Raw genomic sequence first — 19,825 nt, 5'->3', positions numbered from 1 at the left:
ACAAAAAGTTGAAAAAGTAACGGCTGGCGGCTGCAGCTCAGCCGTTTAGCCGTTTTTTGCCTATTTTTAGGGCAAATTCATCATTAATTACGTAGGAATCAACTTTTTAAAACATATTTTTGGTTTAATTCATGTTAAATGATACAATAACCATTTAAAAAAATTTTTAGTACCAGCTGCTAAACGGCTAGAACCGGCTGAAAACGGCTGGGAGCCGCCAAGAGTATAAAGGGTAGATAGGGCTTGTGACATGTCTAGGGGTAGGTTTCTATGGGTGCTGAGCTCAAAAATGCTACTAAAAATAGTGACGGCCAATCCATATGGCAGCTGGGTAACAGCTGCAGCTCAGCTGCGAGCGGCCAAGAGTAGAATAAGTAGATAGGGCTTGTGATGTGTCTAGGGGTAGGTTTTTATGGGTGCTGATCTCAAAAATGCTACCAAAAATAGTGGAGGCCCATCCACATGGCAGCTGGGTAAAGGACGCAGCTCAGCTGGGTAACGGCCGCGGCTCAGACGAGATAGGCCAAGAGTAGAATGAGTACATGAGGCATGTAACGTGTCCAGGATTAGGTTTTTATGGGTGCTGAACTCAAAAATGCTTCTAAAAATAGTTTCGGCCAATCCATATGGCAGTTAAGTAATAGCTGCTGCTCAGCTGCGAGCGGCTAAGAGTAGAATGATTAGATAGGGCTTGTGACGTGTCTAGGGGTAGGTTTTAATGGGTGCTGAGCTCAAAAATGGTACCAAAAATAGTGGCAGCCCATCCATATGGCAGCGTGGTAACGGCCGAAGCTCAGCTGGTAGAGGCCAAGAGTAGAATGAGTACATAGGGCATGTGACATGTCTAGGGGTAGGTTTTCATGGGTGCTAAGCTCAAAAATGCTACCAAAAATAGTGGCGACCCATCCATATGGCAGCTGAGTAACAGCTGCAGCTCAGCTGCGAGTGGCCAAGAGAAGAATGAGTAGATAAGGCTTGTGATGTGTCTAGGGGTAGGTTTTCATGGGTGCTGAGCTCAAAAATGGTACCAAAAATAGTGGCGACCCATCCATATTGCAGCTGGGTAACAGCTGCAGCTCAGCTGCGCGCCACCAAGAGTATAATGAGTAGATAGAGCCTGTGACGTGTCTCGGAGTAGGTTTTTATGGGTGTTGAGCTCAAATATGCTACTAAAAATAGTGGCGACCAATCCATATATGGCAGCTGAGTAACATCTACAGCTCAGCTAGGAGCGGCCAAGAGTAGAATGAGTAGATAGGGCTTGTGACGTGTCTTAGGGTCAGGGTTGTCGAATTGGGCACTTTTTTTGATATTGGGCGGCCCAATTGCCCAAAAGGGTTTTAGGCGGGTTTTGGGCGCCCAAAAGTGGTTTTGGGCACCCTTTTTGGGCAAATGTCGTAAAAAGCATTTAAAAAGGATATAAAATAACCTAAAACCATACCTAGACTTATTATTAGAAATAAAATAACCTAAAACCATCTCAGGACCTATAAAGGCTACACTGGAAAGGAGAACCATATCGGTTCAGCAGTTAGCGAAATCCTTCTCTAGATACAAAAAAGCTTACTAATTTATATAGTTAACTAGCGGCTACGGCCCTAGAGGCCTCTAGGGGCACTTGAGGAGGGGAGTCAAATTTGATAATTAAATTTTATTATTATACCTATTAGATTTTAAAAGAAAAAGTAAAAAAAAATTGGGGGGGGGGGGGAGGAATAATTTTTTTTATGGGGGGTGGTGGGTTTCCTCCCCCCCATTTTTATTTTTAGTTTATAAATTTTTTTAAAAAGTTTTTTGGGGAGTGCAATTTTTTTCTCTTAGGAGGGTGGTGGTACCCTCCCCCAAAATAGTTATAAACCTTCCCAGAACCTATGAGAAGCTACCCTGTTAAGGAGAACCCGATCGGTTCAGCGGTTAGCGAGATCCTTCGGTACAAACACACAGACACACAAACAAAAAGACACACATCCTGTTACTTTAGTATAAGGATATCACCCAAAAAATAGGCCCGCCCCCCCCTCTTTTTTAACCCCCTCCCCTTTTTCTCTCCCCCTAAAAGGGGGGTGCCTAAAACTGCCAAAAAGTAACTTATATTGGGCGGCCCAAAAGCGCCCGCCCAAAATGACAACCCTGCTTAGGGTAGGTTTTTATGAGTGCTGAGCTCAAAAATGCTACCAAAAATAGTGGTGACCCATCCATGTGGCAGCTGGGTAACGGTGGCAGCTCAGCTGGGAGCGGCCGAAAGTAGAATGAGTACATAGGGCTTGTGACGTGTCCTGGGGTAGGTATTTATGAGTGCTGAGCTCAAAAATACACGTCACAAGCCCTATGTACTCATTTTACTCTTGGCCGCTCCCATCTGAGGTGCAGCTGTTGCTCAGATGCCATATAGATTGGCCGCCACTATTTTTGGTACCATTTTTGAGCTCAGCACCCATTAAAAACTACCCCTAGGCACGTCATAAGCCCTATCTACTCATTCTACTCTTGGCCTCTCACAGCTGAGCTGCGGCCGTTACCCAGCTGCCATATGGATGTGCCGCCACTATTTTTGGTAGCATTTTTGAGCTCAGCACCCATAAAAACCTACCCCTAGACACGTCATAAGCCCCATCTACTCATTCTACTCTTGACCGCTCGCAGCTGAGCAGCAGCTGTTGCCCAGCTGCCATATGTATTGGCCGCCACTATTTTTGGTACCATTTTTGAGCTCAGCACTCATTCTACTCTTGGCCGCTCGCAGCTGAGCAGCAGCTATTACTCAACTGCCACATGGATTGGCCATCACTATTTTTGGTAGTATTTTTGAGCTCAGCACCCATAAAAACCTAACCCTGGACATGTCATATGCCCTATGTACTCATTCTACTCTTGGCCTCTCCCAGCTGAGCTGCCGCCGTTACCCAGCTGCCACAGGGATGGGCCGCCACTATTTTTGGTAGCATTTTTTAGCTCAGCACCCATAAAAACCTACCCCTAGAACGTCACAAGCTCTATCTACTCATTCTACTCTTGGCCGCTCGCAGCTGAGCTGCAGCTGTTACCCAGCTGCCATATGGATTGGCCGTCACTATTTTTAGTAGTATTTTTGAGCTCAGCACACATAAAAACCTACCCCTAGACATGTCACAAGCCCTATCTACCCTTCATACTCTTGGCCGCTCCCAGCCGTTTTGAGCCGGTTCTAGCCGTTTAGCAGCTGGTACTAGAAATTTTAAAAATGGTTATTGCTATCATTTAATATGAATTAAACCAAAACTATGTTTTTAAAAGTTGATTTCTACGTAATTAATGATGAATTTGCCCTAAAAATCGGCCAAAAACGGCTAAACGGCTGAGCTGCAGCCGCCAGCCGTTACTTTTCCAACTTTTTGTTCGATTTAGGGAAAATAGACCTACCAAGGATTACCCATGCAAAATTTCAGCTCGAAATTCGAATTCTAAGTGCCATTTGCTCACTGATTACGAGATGGTTGCATTAAACCCACCCCCCCCCCCTTATTCAATGAATGATCATAGGTATAAGAAATCTGCACAACATTAGCTTGAATAGCATCTGAGAAAGCTTTTACCTTTGGTAGGAGAGTCTGGAAAGTATTGTATATACCAGCACTGTAAATAATCAAATTATTTAAAAATAAGGGTAATTTTCTTTGTTGTAGTGCAACAATGAAAAGATAAGAATATCTTAGATAAAACGCGAAAAATTACTTTTTTACAGTCATTTTAGGTATAATAAGAACATCCTTATTCCCTCAAATATTTATGAGCTACCAAAGACATTTTAAGAAAGATAAATATACCTTCTATTGTACTATCCCAAGATCCCTAAGTTTACCATTCCTAATTAATATTTTTTTCAACAGACACTTTGCTTTCAAAACCTTTGATGAGTTACACTTCATTGTGGGTTTACTTTGGTCTTCGATTGACAAAGCGGCATAAGGAGTCACTTTACCAGGGAGTAAGGGAGGGGACAATGGGCAATTAATTCAATTTAAGAGTTTTCACTGAAAACCAATGAAAACAAGATTTATCTAAAAAATTTGACCAAAATTGTAAAGGGATCATGGTAATATAATTGAGAACAAAATTAGTTCTAAGAAAAAAATCCTTTACTTGAAAATTAAATTACCAGTACATCACAATGTAGTAAACATTCTGTAATTAATCACTAGAAAAATCACCCTTAGAACTTCGTCAACCCTTCTCATATATTTTTAACTGCTACTTAAATTAAAGGGGTTCTTAGATCGTTTACTACATAAATATCACAGTAGAGTTTCTATACATGAAATTACACTTTCTCTTGGGAAAAATATTTGTTATAACCAGTCATATAAGGACAAATTTTCTGTCTGCTATATTCAAAACTAACTCAGCTAGTTAACGGGGCATTAATGCGCTAGTACCCAAAGTCAGTCAGAAACTGCTGAATTCTTGCACATTTCCTTTAAGCCAGTACCCAAAGTCTGAGACTCTTAAAAATTTAATATTCGATCCATTGTCCCCTCCCTTACTCCCTGCATTTTACTTTGACTTATCTAGAATAAATCCACCTGACCCCCCCCCCCCTTTATTTGTTAAACCACAAATCATATCACAAAAATGATAATAATTCGATTCCTTGAAATGATCATTGGTGCAAATAATTCATGTGTCTCTGATCCTTTCTGTACCCTGACACCTCCGACTTTGTGGCCTTTCTGGAGGATACCTGAAATAATAGATGTACTGTACAATATACACGTGGATATTTTGACAGAAGAAAATTTGTCGTCAAATTAGGTTGCCAGCATGGACATCACTTATTGGTCACTTCGTTATTCTATTGCAGGGGGAGGAGAGAGGGTGGGGGTAAAAGAGGGTGGATGAGTGGGATCCTCATTTTAGCCAGCTAAGAGTACATGATAATCTGAAACCATATATCACAATTTGGTAAAAAAGGTCTAACAAAACTGGTTTTAATCTTAAAATATTTCATTTTAATATCCGCGGAAAACTGTCTATAATAAGATGCGAAAAATAACTAAAAGGTGATTTATACCTGTAACATTAGCTCTGACTAGAACCTTGCCACCCGCGGCCTCAATCACAGGAATAATATTGTAGGCTATTTCTGAAGCACCTCCCACTGGATAGGCACCACCCCCACTCGCAAAATGGCGGTTCAGCAACGCCTAAAAGCAAAAAATTGCTTGAAAATATAAAAAAGTTGGATATGATTATGAAAATGACAATGGAAAATTTTCCCTTCTGTGTATCTGTAAATTATAATTATTGATGGAAGAGTTTGGAAACTGGTAGTTTGTACCACACAGTACACAATCAACATTAAAGTTTTTAAGCCAAAGAATGAGTGAATGTGTTTATATAACTTACAAATTACAGTTAAACTACCCCCCTACCCATTATAATTTTTGGTAGTTATAGTAAATTAATCAATAAACATATCAATAAATCATTTGATTGTTTATTTAATCACTAGTTATTTTCCTGACCTCTAGGGGAGGTCAGGAAAATAACTTAAAACCACCCCAAGACATTTATTACGCTTCCTTGAAAAGTACAGAAATTTCCAAAACCTTTAGATTTAGCCCTAAAATTTTTTTTATTTAACAGATTTAGTGATAAGAATCCTTTACTATTTTTTTTAACTTTTTTGTACAGAGCTACTAAAATAAAGGAGGATGTGCTTAAGGACCATTTGGGCAGGGGGGGGGGGTTTACTCGAGAACCCTTAGAGCTAGAGGGAGCTAATTTTGGATTTAAGCTTCTATGGGGCCAAAGTTACTTTTAAAATTATCGTCGACCCCCCACCCCCCCCCAAAAATTTTTTTTTTTTTGGGGGGGGTAAAATTTTTTTTTATTGCATTTCTCGCCGAATTAGGCAATTTGGAATCATTTGAGACCATGTTATTTTTTTCAAAAATTTTTTGCCTTACAAGCAACCCTGCGGGGGGACTTAGTCATTTTTTTCAAATTCTCGTTTATGAAGGTATATCTTAAATACAGTATGCTACTCTCTTAGTTTTAAAGATAATTGGATGAAATCTTTTTGATTGTGTCACTAATTACCCCAAGTTTTGGTATCTTTAAAAAAAACGGCGGCGGGACCGCCGCTCCCGCCGTCCGCCGCCGTTTTCCGCCGCCACCAAAAAAGAAATTTTTTATTGCATTTCTCGCCGAATTAGGCAATTTGGAATCATTTGAGACCATGTTATTTTTTCAAAAATTTTTCCCCTAACAAGCAACCCTGCGAGGGGGACTTAGTCATTTTTTTCAAATTCTCGTTTATGAAGGTATATCTTAAATACAGTATGCTACTCTCTTAGTTTTAAAGATAATTGGATGAAATCTTTTTGATTGTGTCACTAAGGGGGGGGGGGGGGGGAAGGTTGTACAGTTATAGGAAATGAAATTCAGTATAAAAGTTTGGGAGGGCCGTGTGGGCTTGTTTTTATAGTTATCAACCTAATTCTTTTTGTAGGCTCTCTTATATGATTGGATGTACACATAAAACTTTGAAAATTGAATTTCGGCACTTTCCTTCTTGGGGCTTGTGGAGCACAAAAACCCCCCAAACGCTAAAAATATGAGTTCTGAGCTTATTTTTAAAGATATCAACCTGATTTTTTTTAAATAATACTTTTTTAACATAACTGAACCAACGAATCATTACAGATTTCATTTTGGGACTTTCCTTCTAGGGGCTTGTGGAGCAAAAGACCCCCAAAAACTAAAAATATGCGTTCTGAGTTTATTTTTAAAGATACCAACCTGATTTTTTTTAAATAATACATTTTTTAACATAACTGAATCAACGAACCATTGCATATTTCATTTTGGGACTTTCCTTCTAGGGGCTTGTGGGGCAAAAGACCCCAAAAACACTAAAAATATGAGTTCTGATCTTATTTTTAAAGATATCAACATGATTTTTTAAAGGAAACTTTTTGAACATAACCAAACTAGGGAACAATTACATATTTTATTTTAGGACTTTCCTTCTAGGGGATTTTGGAGCAAAAGAACCACAAAACACTAAAAATATTAATTCTGAGCTTTTTTTTAGAGACATCAACCTGATTTTTAAAAAATAATACTTCTTTAACATAACCAAACTAATAAACCATTACAGATATCATTTTCGGACTTTCCTTCTAGGGTCTACTGGAGCAAAAGACCCCCAAAACACTAAAAATATTGGGACTTTCCTTCTAGGGGCTTGTGGAGCAAAAGAACCACAAAACACTAAAAATATTAGTTCGGACCTTATTTTTAAAGATATCAACCTGATTTTTTTAAGAACACTTTTTTAACATTAGTAACTTTTACAGATTTCATTCGATTATGTTAAAAAAGTATTATTTAAAAAAAATCAGGTTGATATCTTTAAAAATAAGCTCAGAACTCATACTTTTAGTGTTTTTGGGGGTCTTTTGCTCCACAAATCACAAGAATAAAAGTCCCCAAATGAAATCTGTAATAGTTCGTTGGTTCGGTTATGTTAAAAAAGTATTATTTTTAAAAAATCAGGTTGATATCTTTAAAAATAAGCTCAGAACTCATATTTTTAGCGTTTTTGGGGGTCTTTTGCTCCACTAGACCCTAAAAGGAAAGTACAAAATGAAATCTGTAATAGTTCCTTAATTCAGGTATGTTAAGAAAGTTTTTTTTTTAAATCAGGTTGACATCTTTAAAATAAGCTCAGAACTCATATTTTTAGTGGTTTAAGGGTCGTTTGCTCCACAAGCCCCTAGAAGGATAGTCCCAAAATGAAATTTGTAATGGTTTGTTGATTCGGTTATGTTAAAAAAGTATTATTAAAAAAAATCAGGTTGATATCTTTAAAAATAAGCTTATAACTCTTATTTTTAGTGTATTGGGGGTCTTTTGCTCCACAAGCTCCTAAAAGGAAAGTCCCAAACGAAATCTGTAATGGTTCGTTGATTCGGTTATGTTAAAAAAGTATTATTTAAAAAAATCAGGTTGATATCTTTTAAAATAAGCTTAGAACTCATATTTTTAGTTTTTTGGGGGGATCTTTTGCTCCACAAGCCCCTAGAAGGAAAGTCCCAATATGAAATCTGTAATGGTTTGTTGATTCGATTATGTTAAAAAAGTATTATTTTTAAAAAATCAGGTTGATATCTTTAAAAATAAGCTCAGAACTCATATTTTTAGTGTTTGGGGGGTTTTGTGCTCCACAAGCCCCAAGAAGGAAAGTCCCAAAATGAAATCTGTAATGGTTCGTTGATTCAGTTATGTTAAAAAAGTATTATTTTAAAAAATCAGGTTGATATCTTTAAAAATAAGCTCAGAACTCATATTTTTAGCGTTTGGGGGGTTTTTGTGCTCCACAAGCCCTAAGAAGGAAAGTCCCAAAATGAATCTGTAATGGTTCGTTGATTCAGTTATGTTAAAAAAGTATTATTTTAAAAAAATCAGGTTGATATCTTTAAAAATAAGCTCAGAACTCATATTTTTAGCGTTTGGGGGGTTTTTGTGCTCCACAAGCCCTAAGAAGGAAAGTGCCGAAATTCAATTTTCAAAGTTTTATGTGTACATCCAGTCGTACAAGAGCCTACAAAAAGAATTAGGTTGATAACTATAAAAATAAGCCCACACGGCCTTCCCAAACTTTTATACTGAATTTCATTTCCTATAACTGTACAAACTTCCCCCCCCCCCTTACCCCAAGGGGGGGGGAATCAACGAACCATTACAGATTTCATTTTGGAACTTTCCTTCTAGGGGCTAGTGGAGCAAAAGACCCCCCCAAACACTAAAAATTTAAGTTCTGAGCTTATTTTTAGAGATATTGAGATGATTTTTTTTAGAAACCTTTTATTACATAACCAAACTAAGTAATCATTGCAGATTTCATTTTTGGACTTCCCTTCTTGGGGCTAGTGGAGCAAAAGACCCACAAACACTAAACATTTAGGTTCTGAGCTTATTTTTAGAGATATTGAGATGTTTTTTTTCAGAAAACTTTTTTAACACAACCAAACTAAGTAATCATTGCAGATTTCATTTTGGTACTTTCCTTCTAGGGGCTTGTGGAGCAACAGACCCCCAAAAACACTAAAAATATGAGTTCTGAGCTTATTTTTAAAGATATCAACCTGATTTTTTTAAATAATACTTTTTTAACATAACCGAACTAAGAAAGCATTACAGATTTCATTTTCGGACTTTCTTTCTAGGGTCTAGTTGAGCAAAAGACCCCCAAAACACTAAAAATATGAGTTCTGACCTTATTTTTAAAATATCAACCTGATTTTTTTTAAGAACACTTTTTTAACATGACCGAACTTGGTAACTTTTACAGATTTTTATTGTTTTTAGGGTCTTTTGCTCCACTAGCTTATAGAAGGAAAGTCCCAAAATGAAATCTGTAAAAGTTACCAAGTTTGGTTATGTTAAAAAAGTGTTCTAAAAAAAAGGAAGTTGATATCTTTAAAAATAAGCTCAGAACTCATATTTTTAGCGTTTTTGGGGGTCTTTTGCTCCACTAGACCCTAAAAGGAAAGTACAAAATGAAATCTGTAATAGTTCCTTAATTCAGGTATGTTAAAAAAGTTTTCTTTAAAAAATCAGATTGACATTTTTAAAAATAAGCTCAGAACTCATATTTTTAGTGTTTTTGGAGTATTTTGCTCCACTAGCTCCTAAAAGGAAAGTCCAAAAATGAAGTCCCAATAAAAAATCAGGTTGATATCTTTAAAAATAAGCTCAGAATGCATATTTTTAGTGTTTTTGAGGGTCTGTTGCTCCACAAGCCCCTAGAAGGAAAGTCCCAAAATGAAATCTGTAATGGTTCGTTGATTCAATTATGTTAAAAAGTATTATTTTTAAAAAATCAGGTTGATATCTTTAAAAATAAGCTCAGAACGATATTTTTAGTGTTTTTGGGGGTCTGTTGCTCCACAAGCCCCTAGAAGGAAAGTTCCAAAATGAAATCTGCAATGATTACTTAGTTTGGTTATGTTAAAAAAGGTTTCTGAAAAAAAATCATCTCAATATCTCTAAAAATAAGCTCAGAACTTAAATTTTTAGTGTTTGGGGGGGGTCTTTTGCTCCACTAGCCCCTAGAAGGAAAGTCCCAAAATGAAATCTGTATTGGTTCGTTGATCTAGTTATGTTAAAAAAGTTTTATTTAAAAAAAATCAGGTTGATATCTTTAAAAAAAAGCTCAGATCGCATATTTTTAGTGTTTTTGGGGATCTGTTGCTCCACAAGCCCCTAGAAGGAAAGTCCCAAAATGAAATCTCCAATGATTACTTAGTTTGGTTTTGTTAAAAAAGGTTTCTGAGAAAAAATCATCTCAATATCTCTAAAAATAAGCTCAGAACTTAAATTTTTAGTGTTTGGGGGGGTCTTTTGCTCCACTAGCCCCTAGAAGGAAAGTCCCAAAATTCAATTTTCAAAGTTTTATGTGTAGATCCAGTCATATGAGAGAGCTCACAATAAGAATTAGGTTGATAACTCTAAAAACAAACCCACACGGCCCTCCCAAACTTTAGTACTGAATTTCATTTCCTATAACTGTACAAACTTCCCCCCCCCCTTACCCCAACTATTGGTATCTTTAAAAAAAAACGCGGCGTTTATGAAGGTATATCTTAAATACAGTATGCTTCTCTCTTAGTTTTAGAGATAATTGGATGAAATCTTTTGGGCTGGGTCACTAATTACCCCAACTATTGGTATCTTTAAAAAAAACGGCGGCGGGACCGCCGCTCCCGCCGCCTTTTCCGCCGCCACCAAAAATTTTTTTTTATTATATTTCTCGCCGAATTAGGCAATTTGGAATCATTTGAGTTCATGTTATTTTTTTCAAAAATTTCCCCCCCCCGCAGGGTTGCTTGTTAGGGGAAAAATTTTTGAAAAAATAACATGGTCTCAAATGATTCCAAATTGCCTAATTCGGCGAGAAATGCAATAAAAAAATTCTTTTTTGGTGGCGGCGGAAAACGGCGGCGGACGGCGGCAGCGGCTGTCCCGCCGCCGTTTTTTTTTAAAGATACCAAAACTTGGGGTAATTAGTGACACAATCAAAAAGATTTCATCCAATTATCTTTAAAACTAAGAGAGTAGCATACTGTATTTAAGATATACCTTCATAAACGAGAATTTGAAAAAAATGACTAAGTCCCCCCGCAGGGTTGCTTGTAAGGCGAAAAATTTTTGAAAAAAATAACATGGTCTCAAATGATTCCAAATTCTGAAAAAAAAATAATCTCAATATCTCTAAAAATAAGCTCAGAACTTAAATTTTTAGTGTTTGGGGGGGTCTTTTGCTCCACTAGCCCCTAGAGGGAAAGTCCCAAAATTCAATTTTCAAAGTTTTATGTGTAGATCCAGTCATATAAGAGAGCTCACAAAAAGAATTAGGTTGATAACTCTAAAAACAAACCCACACGGCCCTCCCAAACTTTAGTACTGAATTTCATTTCCTATAACTGTACAAACTTCCCCCCCCCTTACCCCAAGTTTGGGAAGGCCGTGTGGGCTTATTTTTATAGTTATCAACCTAATTCTTTTTGTAGGCTCTCTTATACGACTGGATGTACACATAAAACTTTGAAAATTGAATTTCGGCACCTTCCTTCTTAGGGCTTGTGGAGCACAAAAACCCCCCAAACGCTAAAAATATGAGTTCTGAGCTTATTTTTAAAGATATCAACCTGATTTTTTTAAAATAATACTTTTTTAACATAACTGAATCAACGAACCATTACAGATTCATTTTGGGACTTTCCTTCTTAGGGCTTGTGGAGCACAAAAACCCCCCAAACGCTTAAAATATGAGTTCTGAGCTTATTTTTAAAGATATCAACCTGATTTTTTAAAATAATACTTTTTTAACATAACTGAATCAAAACTTGGGGTAATTAGTGACACAATCAAAAAGATTTCATCCAATTATCTTTAAAACTAAGAGAGTAGCATACAGTATTTAAGATATACCTTCATAAACGAGAATTTTGAAAAAAATGACTAAGTCCCCCCCGCAGGGTTGCTTGTTAGGGGAAAAATTTTTGAAAAAATAACATGGTCTCAAATGATTCCAAATTGCCTAATTCGGCGAGAAATGCAATAAAAAATTTCTTTTTTGGTGGCGGCGGAAAACGGCGGCGGACGGCGGGAGCGGCGGTCCCGCCGCCGTTTTTTTTTAAAGATACCAAAACTTGGGGTAATTAGTGACACAATCAAAAAGATTTCATCCAATTATCTTTAAAACTAAGAGAGTAGCATACTGTATTTAAGATATACCTTCATAAACGAGAATTTGAAAAAAATGACTAAGTCCCCCCGCAGGGTTGCTTGTAAGGCGAAAAATTTTTGAAAAAAATAACATGGTCTCAAATGATTCCAAATTGCCTAATTCGGCGAGAAATGCAAAAAATTTTTACCCCCCCCAAAAAAAAAAATTTTTGGGGGGGGGTGGGGGGTCGACGATAATTTTAAAAGTAACTTTGGCCCCATAGAAGCTTAAATCCAAAATTAGCTCCCTCTAGCTCTAAGGGTTCTCGAGTAAACCCCCCCCCCCCTGCCCAAATGGTCCTTAAGCACATCCTCCTTTAAAGGGGACTATCCACGAACGAGAGCACGTGATTTTAAGTACCTTCCAGCATTGATCCTAAGTATTTTCTTTAAGCATATAATAGTTCACCATTGATCATTAATATATTGACGAGAAAATTTATGTTTCACCATATTTTTTTAATGAATTTTGAAACTTATTGTAATGTGATATATGCAGGGCGACCACTCCAAAACCAAAAAAATATAGTATATTTATAGTATATTTTTTTTTATCCATATAGTATATATAGTATATTTTTTTTTACTCATATAGTATGATATAGTATCGGACTTTGAATTATTTAGTAATAATAGTATATATATCATTAATAATAGCTCAAAGCCTAGTTGTTATCAAAGCAATTTCACATAAAATCAGTGGCGTGGATTATATATACCTATATTAAAAAGGGGGTTTAAGGGGGCGGGAATACTTGATTATGGGGCGTCTAATCCCTATCTCTTCTTCCCCAGCCCTTCTCCCAACCCTGGAATGACTTGGAGCTAAAAGGCATCTTGAAAAAAAATATTTAACCCCCCCCCCCACATATGTCTTGAAGTGTAAATGGAAAACAAAAGTTTTAGACATTTAAATCAAGATTAAATCCTAAAATTTTCAAAATATTCTATTGAGGGTTTTTTGAGAAAATTAGATTTGAAAATTTCAAGTTCAATTTTCATCTCCTAGGAGTTACCGCATAATCATGACACGAAAAGCAAAGATTATTTACTTAAAATTTTGAACAAGTTTGCTTTTATAAAGTTCTTCATAAAACCACTCTTGAAGGGAGTTAATTAATGGCCATTTTTATCAGTTGCTTTGCTAAGGTCACGGAAATTCAGCCTTAAATAAATCATATATAGTGGTTCTATGAAAGACTTCATAAAAGCAAAGTTGTTCAAAAATTTTAAATAAATAAACTTTGCTTTTCTAGTCATGATTATGCTGAAACTCCTTTTTTAGGATTTAATCTTGATTTAAATGTCTAAAACTTTTGTTTTCCATTTACACTTCAAGACATATGTGGGGGTTGGGGGATTTAATCTTGATATAAATGTCTAAAACTTTTGTTCTCTTCTTATAGGGCACACATTTTCCATTTACACTTCAAGACAGATGTGCCCCACCTATGGAACTCAATTTTTTTATACAAAATATCAGCATGAAGAATGATTAACCCATCTTAAAAAATTAGGTGGGGGCGAGATAAAAACTTAATTTTGGAAATAATTTAGAAAATCATATTTCCCCCATAGCATTACAGACTTACAGACAGTGAATTATAAAATTATAACTAAAAAGTTATATCACCATCTGCCACCCTCTTCAAATGGCACTTTAAAATCTGTCACTTTTTAATAAAGTGGTGTTCACAAGGATTTGCTAGGGCGGTGCGCACCTAAAAAATTACACACCCTCTTTAAACTAAAATTAATTAAAGACAACAAGAAAAAGTAATATTTTAACAAGTCAGAAATATATAGTTTTGTATGCTTTAATTAAGGTTTTTAATGTTTATTGTCAGAAAAAAAGTCTTTTAGTTATGATATACTTATATATTGTTATTCTTTTAGTCAGACATACAGTTTTGAGAAAAGACTTAGATAAATGTCAAAGCAGTTTTAAATGAAGTTGTAAATTGCGCGCGCAGCGCGCAAATTTTTTTTCACATAAAGTAACTTATATTCAAATATTTGATGCTTACAAATGTTTTTTTTTAGAAATATCAACATAATATACCTTGTGATAAAAAGCAAAAATAATTTGAATTTTTTTTTCAAATATGCAGGGAGCGAGTGGACGATGGGCTATTCATTATACTAGTCCCCAAAAAAACACTTTCTTATTCGTTGACTCAACAACTTTGGGGACTTTAATGGCATTTTGATTGGTTATTTAAGTTGAGTTTCCATATTTCCATCCATTAATTTTTTTTCTATATAAGGATTAATTTTGTGTATCATCATTGGGGATGTATATCAATTAATCGGCTAATGTCTTATCCCTATAGATCCCTGCAAATGTGTGTTCTATTCGGCAAAGTTTTATTTTAAACAAGGATGACAACATCCATAAATAGCACAGCACAAAAAAATCGTGGATGATTATTTTATTTTAGATTTATTTAAGAAAAAAGCCTCAAACCTTATTTTATTTTGTATGATGAAATGACTGTTAGACCGACAATCAAAGTAACTTACATACTGGATACTCAGAACAAAGGAAAAAAATATTTTGATACTATCATCCAAAAAAAGTTTGAAATTCGGACCAAAACTAAAATATAAAAATAACTTTAAAACCTGCTAAAAGACAGTTAGACCAACATGAATGTTTTTAAAAAGATGATACCAAAGATATGGGGAAATAAGTAAAAAAAATATAAAAAATAGCCTAAAACCTGCTAAAAAGCTTTCCGATTGCCATAGATGTTTTATAGTTGATTCTGCTTCTTTATGATAGGAATGTTGCCAAAAAGTTGCCGTCAATCTTTTATAGGAGCCAAGAAAATCACGTTTCCCCCCATCCATGTCTAACGGAGAGACGGACATTTGGAGCTTTTAATAGGTTATAAAGGTTAATGATTGCCCCGCAGGGGCTAAAAATAGGAGAAAACCTACTGTGAAAATAAGACAAAACACTTCTTAAGATGCATTGTCACAAAACTGACAATATCCGTTTTTTGTTATATAAATGTAATATTATATAGTATATATATAGTAAATTTTGTTCAAATAAAGGTAAAATTATATAGTATATATAGTAAATTTTAGTCATATAGTATGATATAGTATCCAAATTCATCCTATATAGTATTTATAGTATATATAGTATGCAGTGGTCGCCCTGTATATGTGGTAAATCTTTTGTTCAAAAACTTGACTTGTACAGACATATATTTGGACTACGACTAGGGTACAGTATGAATGACTTTCAATATATATTAGTTTATAATATACTAGTGGCTTCGCCCCTAGCCTCTAGGGGCTTTGCCCCAAGAGGTGATAAAAAAATTAAGGCGAAATTCATTAAAGGACCAAGGAAATCTTCTACAAAACTTAAAGGACCAAGGAAATCAAAATCTTCTACAAAACATAAAGGACCAAGGAAATCTTCAGCCAAAAAAAAAAAAAGAAAAAAAAAAGAAAAAAAAAAAAGAAAAAAAAAAGTAAAAAAAAAAGAAAAAAAAACGAAAAAAAAAAAAAATAAAAAGAAAAAAAAAAGAAAAAAAAACGAAAAAAAAAAATGGGGGGGGGGGGATTTTTTTGTTTTTGGGGGGGTTGGGGGAGTCCCACCCCCCAAGAAAATAGCTTAAAACCACCACAGGACCAATAGGTATATACCCTGAAGAGTAGAATCCGATCGGTTCAGTGGTTACCGAGATCTTAAGCTTCAGACGGACAGACAGACGGACGGACAGACATCAAGCTACTTTGTATTATAGATATGTTTTACTTTTATGTACAAGAAATTGATAATAGTAACATATACTTTTTGTACTTATTGTATGTAGTTATTATGTTGTATTTGCTCATTTACTTTATTTTCTCGTATTTATGTCGTTATTAAAGGGTGTGCAAAAAAAATGCGGAATTTTTAAAATTGAAATTGCGCGGCTTGTGTTAATAGTAGAAAATTCTTGTGCATATCGTTAGAACCGTTATGAACTCTAGTTTTTGGAAATATAAGAACGGATCCTGTGCTACGTATAGTTAGGGAGCTACGTGGTGAAATGTTCCCATTGCATTAAAACTTGAATTGCGAGTAAACCAGAAAATTAAAAAAAAAATTGAAAAAAAATAAACCTATTTTTAAAGCTTTTTAAATATTTGTATTTATTTGTCATACAAAAGCAGTAAATGGTGTCATGTACGCAGACTTGGTTAAAAAGAAGGCCAAACCTGCCGTTAAAAAGCTTTATCCAGATGGAGATGCCATCTGGCAAGACGATGGCGCTACAATACATCGAGGTAAAGTTGCATTGGATGCTGTAAAGTGTAGCTTCAAAACCAGGATCAATCCTGATATCCAAGCTCCAAAGATGGCAGATTTTTGGCCTATAGAAAATGTATGGGCCATTATTAAAGCTAGGATAGCATCTAAAAATACAAATACACTTAAGGATCTACGAAAGGAAATAATTTCCGCCTGGAAAGAAATTGATGCTGACAAAGATTTGTGCAAAAAGCTTATTCATTCTATACCAGCAAGAGCAAAGGCCATAATACAGAAAAATGGAGATCAAATCTTTAAAAATGATTATTAGTTATTCATTACTTCTTTGTTTGTTGTTAGTTTGTTAACTTCTTTGTTTGTTGTTAGTTTGTTAATAAATTAGTTAATTTTATAATTTTTCTTGAATTCATTTTTTGAAAATAAAAAATAAACTTGTTTTGCAATTTTTTTATTCAACCTTTTTATACTTTGATATTTGATAACTTACTCGCAAATTAAGTTTTAAGGCAATATGAACATTTCACCACGTAGCTCCCTAACTATACGTAGCACAGGATCCGTTCTTATATTTCCAAAAACTAGAGTTCATAACGGTTCTAACGATATGCATAAGAATTTTCTACTATTAACACAAGCCGCGCAATTTCAATTTTAAAAATGTCCGCATTTTTTTGCACACCCTTTAGATTATGAAACTCGTGTGTTATTATCTTCACACAATTATTGTGGTCTCAATTATTTATGGACAATTAAAGACACCTCGAACACAACAAAACGTTTGACAGAATTTTGACTAAAAATACTGGACATTTTTTTACTTTTCTTCAACTTAAAGTGGTGAAACATAAATTTTCTCGTTAATATATTAATGATTAATGGTGACCTATAATATTCTGAAAGAAAATACTTAGGATCAATGCTGGAAGGTACTTATAATCACGTGCTATTTATTTTAAACCTGAATGATATAAGAAACAATACCTGCATGTTAAAGTTAGAAGCAGATGGGGGTGTTCCATAATCACCCCAACAGTAAGTGAAAATTGTCCTAAAAAAATATTAATTAAATTATTATTTTCAATATATCTTTCTAGATTTTCTTAAAAATAAAAGTTTTATTTCATGTTTGGCAATTGATATAGAAAACGGGGATATTTCTAGAGATTTTTTCGTCAATTAAGGTGGCTAAAATGGTCCTCAGATATTCTTCTATGGGGATTGAGTAAAGTCAAAAGGGGGGGGAGGGGGGGGGTATCGTTATTTCAACCAGCTGGGAGAAACATTAGCGTATGCGAGAATCTCTCACAATGTCATTGTCCATGTATTGTAAATCCATTTATTTGGATGTTATGACTGTATTCAGTGTTGATATTGTTACCTAAGTTCTGGATTTTCTGTTAATCTATTTACAACATCAATAGTCTTCTCAACAAAAACCTAAATATATTCATGAAATCAATAAGATGAACTTTGCAAAAAGGTCTTTCAGTTATAGTTCCTTGCGAGCACAGGAACCCTCCCCTCTTATTTTAAACTAAATTTAAAATAAGAGGGGAGGGGGTGGGGTTGGCAGTTTTTTTCTTACCCTGAAGCTGCTGGGCCTTTACTTGCGTTACCCTAACCCTTCGGGGCTACTCTGTACCAAATATAACCTAGCTAGCTATATAATATATCCTAAACTTACAAAAAGTAATATTCAGACATACATAGTCTACTCCAATTTATTCAATATGAGGGGGGGGGGAGTTCTATGCTCAACTAGGCATGTTAAGGGAAACCGCCAGACATTAATACCTTTGTCGGAGATTTTTTTTAAAATGGGTTGAAAATTTTTTTCTAACATTCAATACCTATCCTCTCTCAATTTTTGAAATCACCTCGTTATAAAAGTTGAAGAATCTTGAGAGTCCCAATTTGATTCCAAGTTTGACCAGCCAGTGGGGAAGCAATTTCATGGCTAAAAAGGATTTATGAAAATCATCTTTGGTCATTGGTTACTGAATAAAGTATGTTAATACAAGCGGTTGAGCCCCTAGAGGCCTCTAGGGGCACTTATTTTTTTCTCTTTTCAATCTTAGTAAAGATCAGCTGTTTACCATAAAAATATTTTTTTTTCGCCGATAGATAGGGTTAGTTTTTTGAGTTTTAGCTATTTATCAAAAATAATATCCACTACCTAGGCGTTTTTTTTTTATTTTTGGCGATTTCTCTTGGGAGGGTGGTGGTATCCTCCCCCAAAATCGTTATAAACCTTTCCAGGAACTATAAAAAGCTAACCTGTAAAGGAGAACCATATCGGTTCAACGGTTATCGAGATCCTTCGGTACAAGCAGACAGACAGAAAAATATCCTGTTACTTCATTATAAGTATAGTTTAGACTGATAATTAAATAGGTTTCATAATTCATCAGTAAAACCCTAAAAGATTACCTCCATGAAGTTCACTAGACTTAGAGCAGCTGGCTACAAGTTCAAAATATTTATCAATAGCGCCGTGCTCCTCGGGACCAAACTTTTCCTAATTCAGTTTCATAAAATAAAGGAGAGTTCAGAACAGGAATTTAACATTTAAAATGAATTAATTCTTTAATATTAGGACAGACAGATAAACCAGGGATAAGACAATGGCCGATAAATTGATGTATATTCCCAATGATGACACACAGAATTATCCTTTCTGAAGACTAGTGGTTGAATGGTTTGGACATTCAACTTAATGAATCAACTAATGAGAATTCAATAACGTCCCCAAAGTTATTAAGCCAACAAATATAGAAAAGTTATTGTAAAACCTCGGAGACTAAGTATTATAATAAGCAGCCTAATGTCCCCTCCCGACCTACAGATAATCAAACCATAATTTATAAATCAGATTAAAACTGCTAAGATAAAACAATTTTTAACGTAGGTGACAACCTGTTTTAGAGGACTTTAGGACCATATAAAAAGATATAGAATAGTTACTTATCGCACCGTATTATAAACAGCTTTCCGAGGATATAAATATAAAATAAAATGTATGGCGAGAATAGGCTTCAACCGATACTGAAAAAATTTTAATTTGTGAAAAGGCGAAAATATACTTATACTACCTACTCTAATACTTTCTCTAATAGAAAAAATACTTATAATACCTACTCTAATACTTTCTCTAATAGAAAATATACTTATACTACCTACTCAAATACTTTCTCTAAAAGAAAAAATACTTATAATACCTACTCTAATACTTTCTCTAATAGAAAAAATACTTATACTACCTACTCTAAT

The 19,825-nt window shown here is 35.1% G+C and overlaps 1 protein-coding gene across 1 annotated transcript in view; it reads right to left on the bottom strand.

The window, feature by feature from the left end:
• The window catches only part of LOC145332731 (all-trans-retinol 13,14-reductase-like), a 32,009-nt gene that overhangs the window by 4,945 nt on the left and 7,239 nt on the right, over positions 1 to 19,825 (bottom strand). Inside the window, exons 9-15 of the mRNA XM_080177776.1 lie at positions 18,986 to 19,075; positions 18,433 to 18,512; positions 17,934 to 17,992; positions 17,537 to 17,603; positions 5,048 to 5,180; positions 4,629 to 4,717; positions 3,573 to 3,614 (exon numbers count right to left, since the gene is read on the bottom strand). Of these exons, the coding sequence (XP_080033902.1) occupies positions 3,573 to 3,614; positions 4,629 to 4,717; positions 5,048 to 5,180; positions 17,537 to 17,603; positions 17,934 to 17,992; positions 18,433 to 18,512; positions 18,986 to 19,075 (560 nt within the window). The remainder of the gene's footprint in view (positions 1 to 3,572; positions 3,615 to 4,628; positions 4,718 to 5,047; positions 5,181 to 17,536; positions 17,604 to 17,933; positions 17,993 to 18,432; positions 18,513 to 18,985; positions 19,076 to 19,825) is intronic.

This window comes from Acartia tonsa, chromosome 11, assembly GCF_053477335.1.
Source record: "Acartia tonsa isolate MP-2025a chromosome 11, ASM5347733v1, whole genome shotgun sequence".
NCBI lineage: Eukaryota > Metazoa > Arthropoda > Copepoda > Calanoida > Acartiidae > Acartia > Acartia tonsa.
This window is presented reverse-complemented; position numbering and strand designations above follow the sequence as displayed.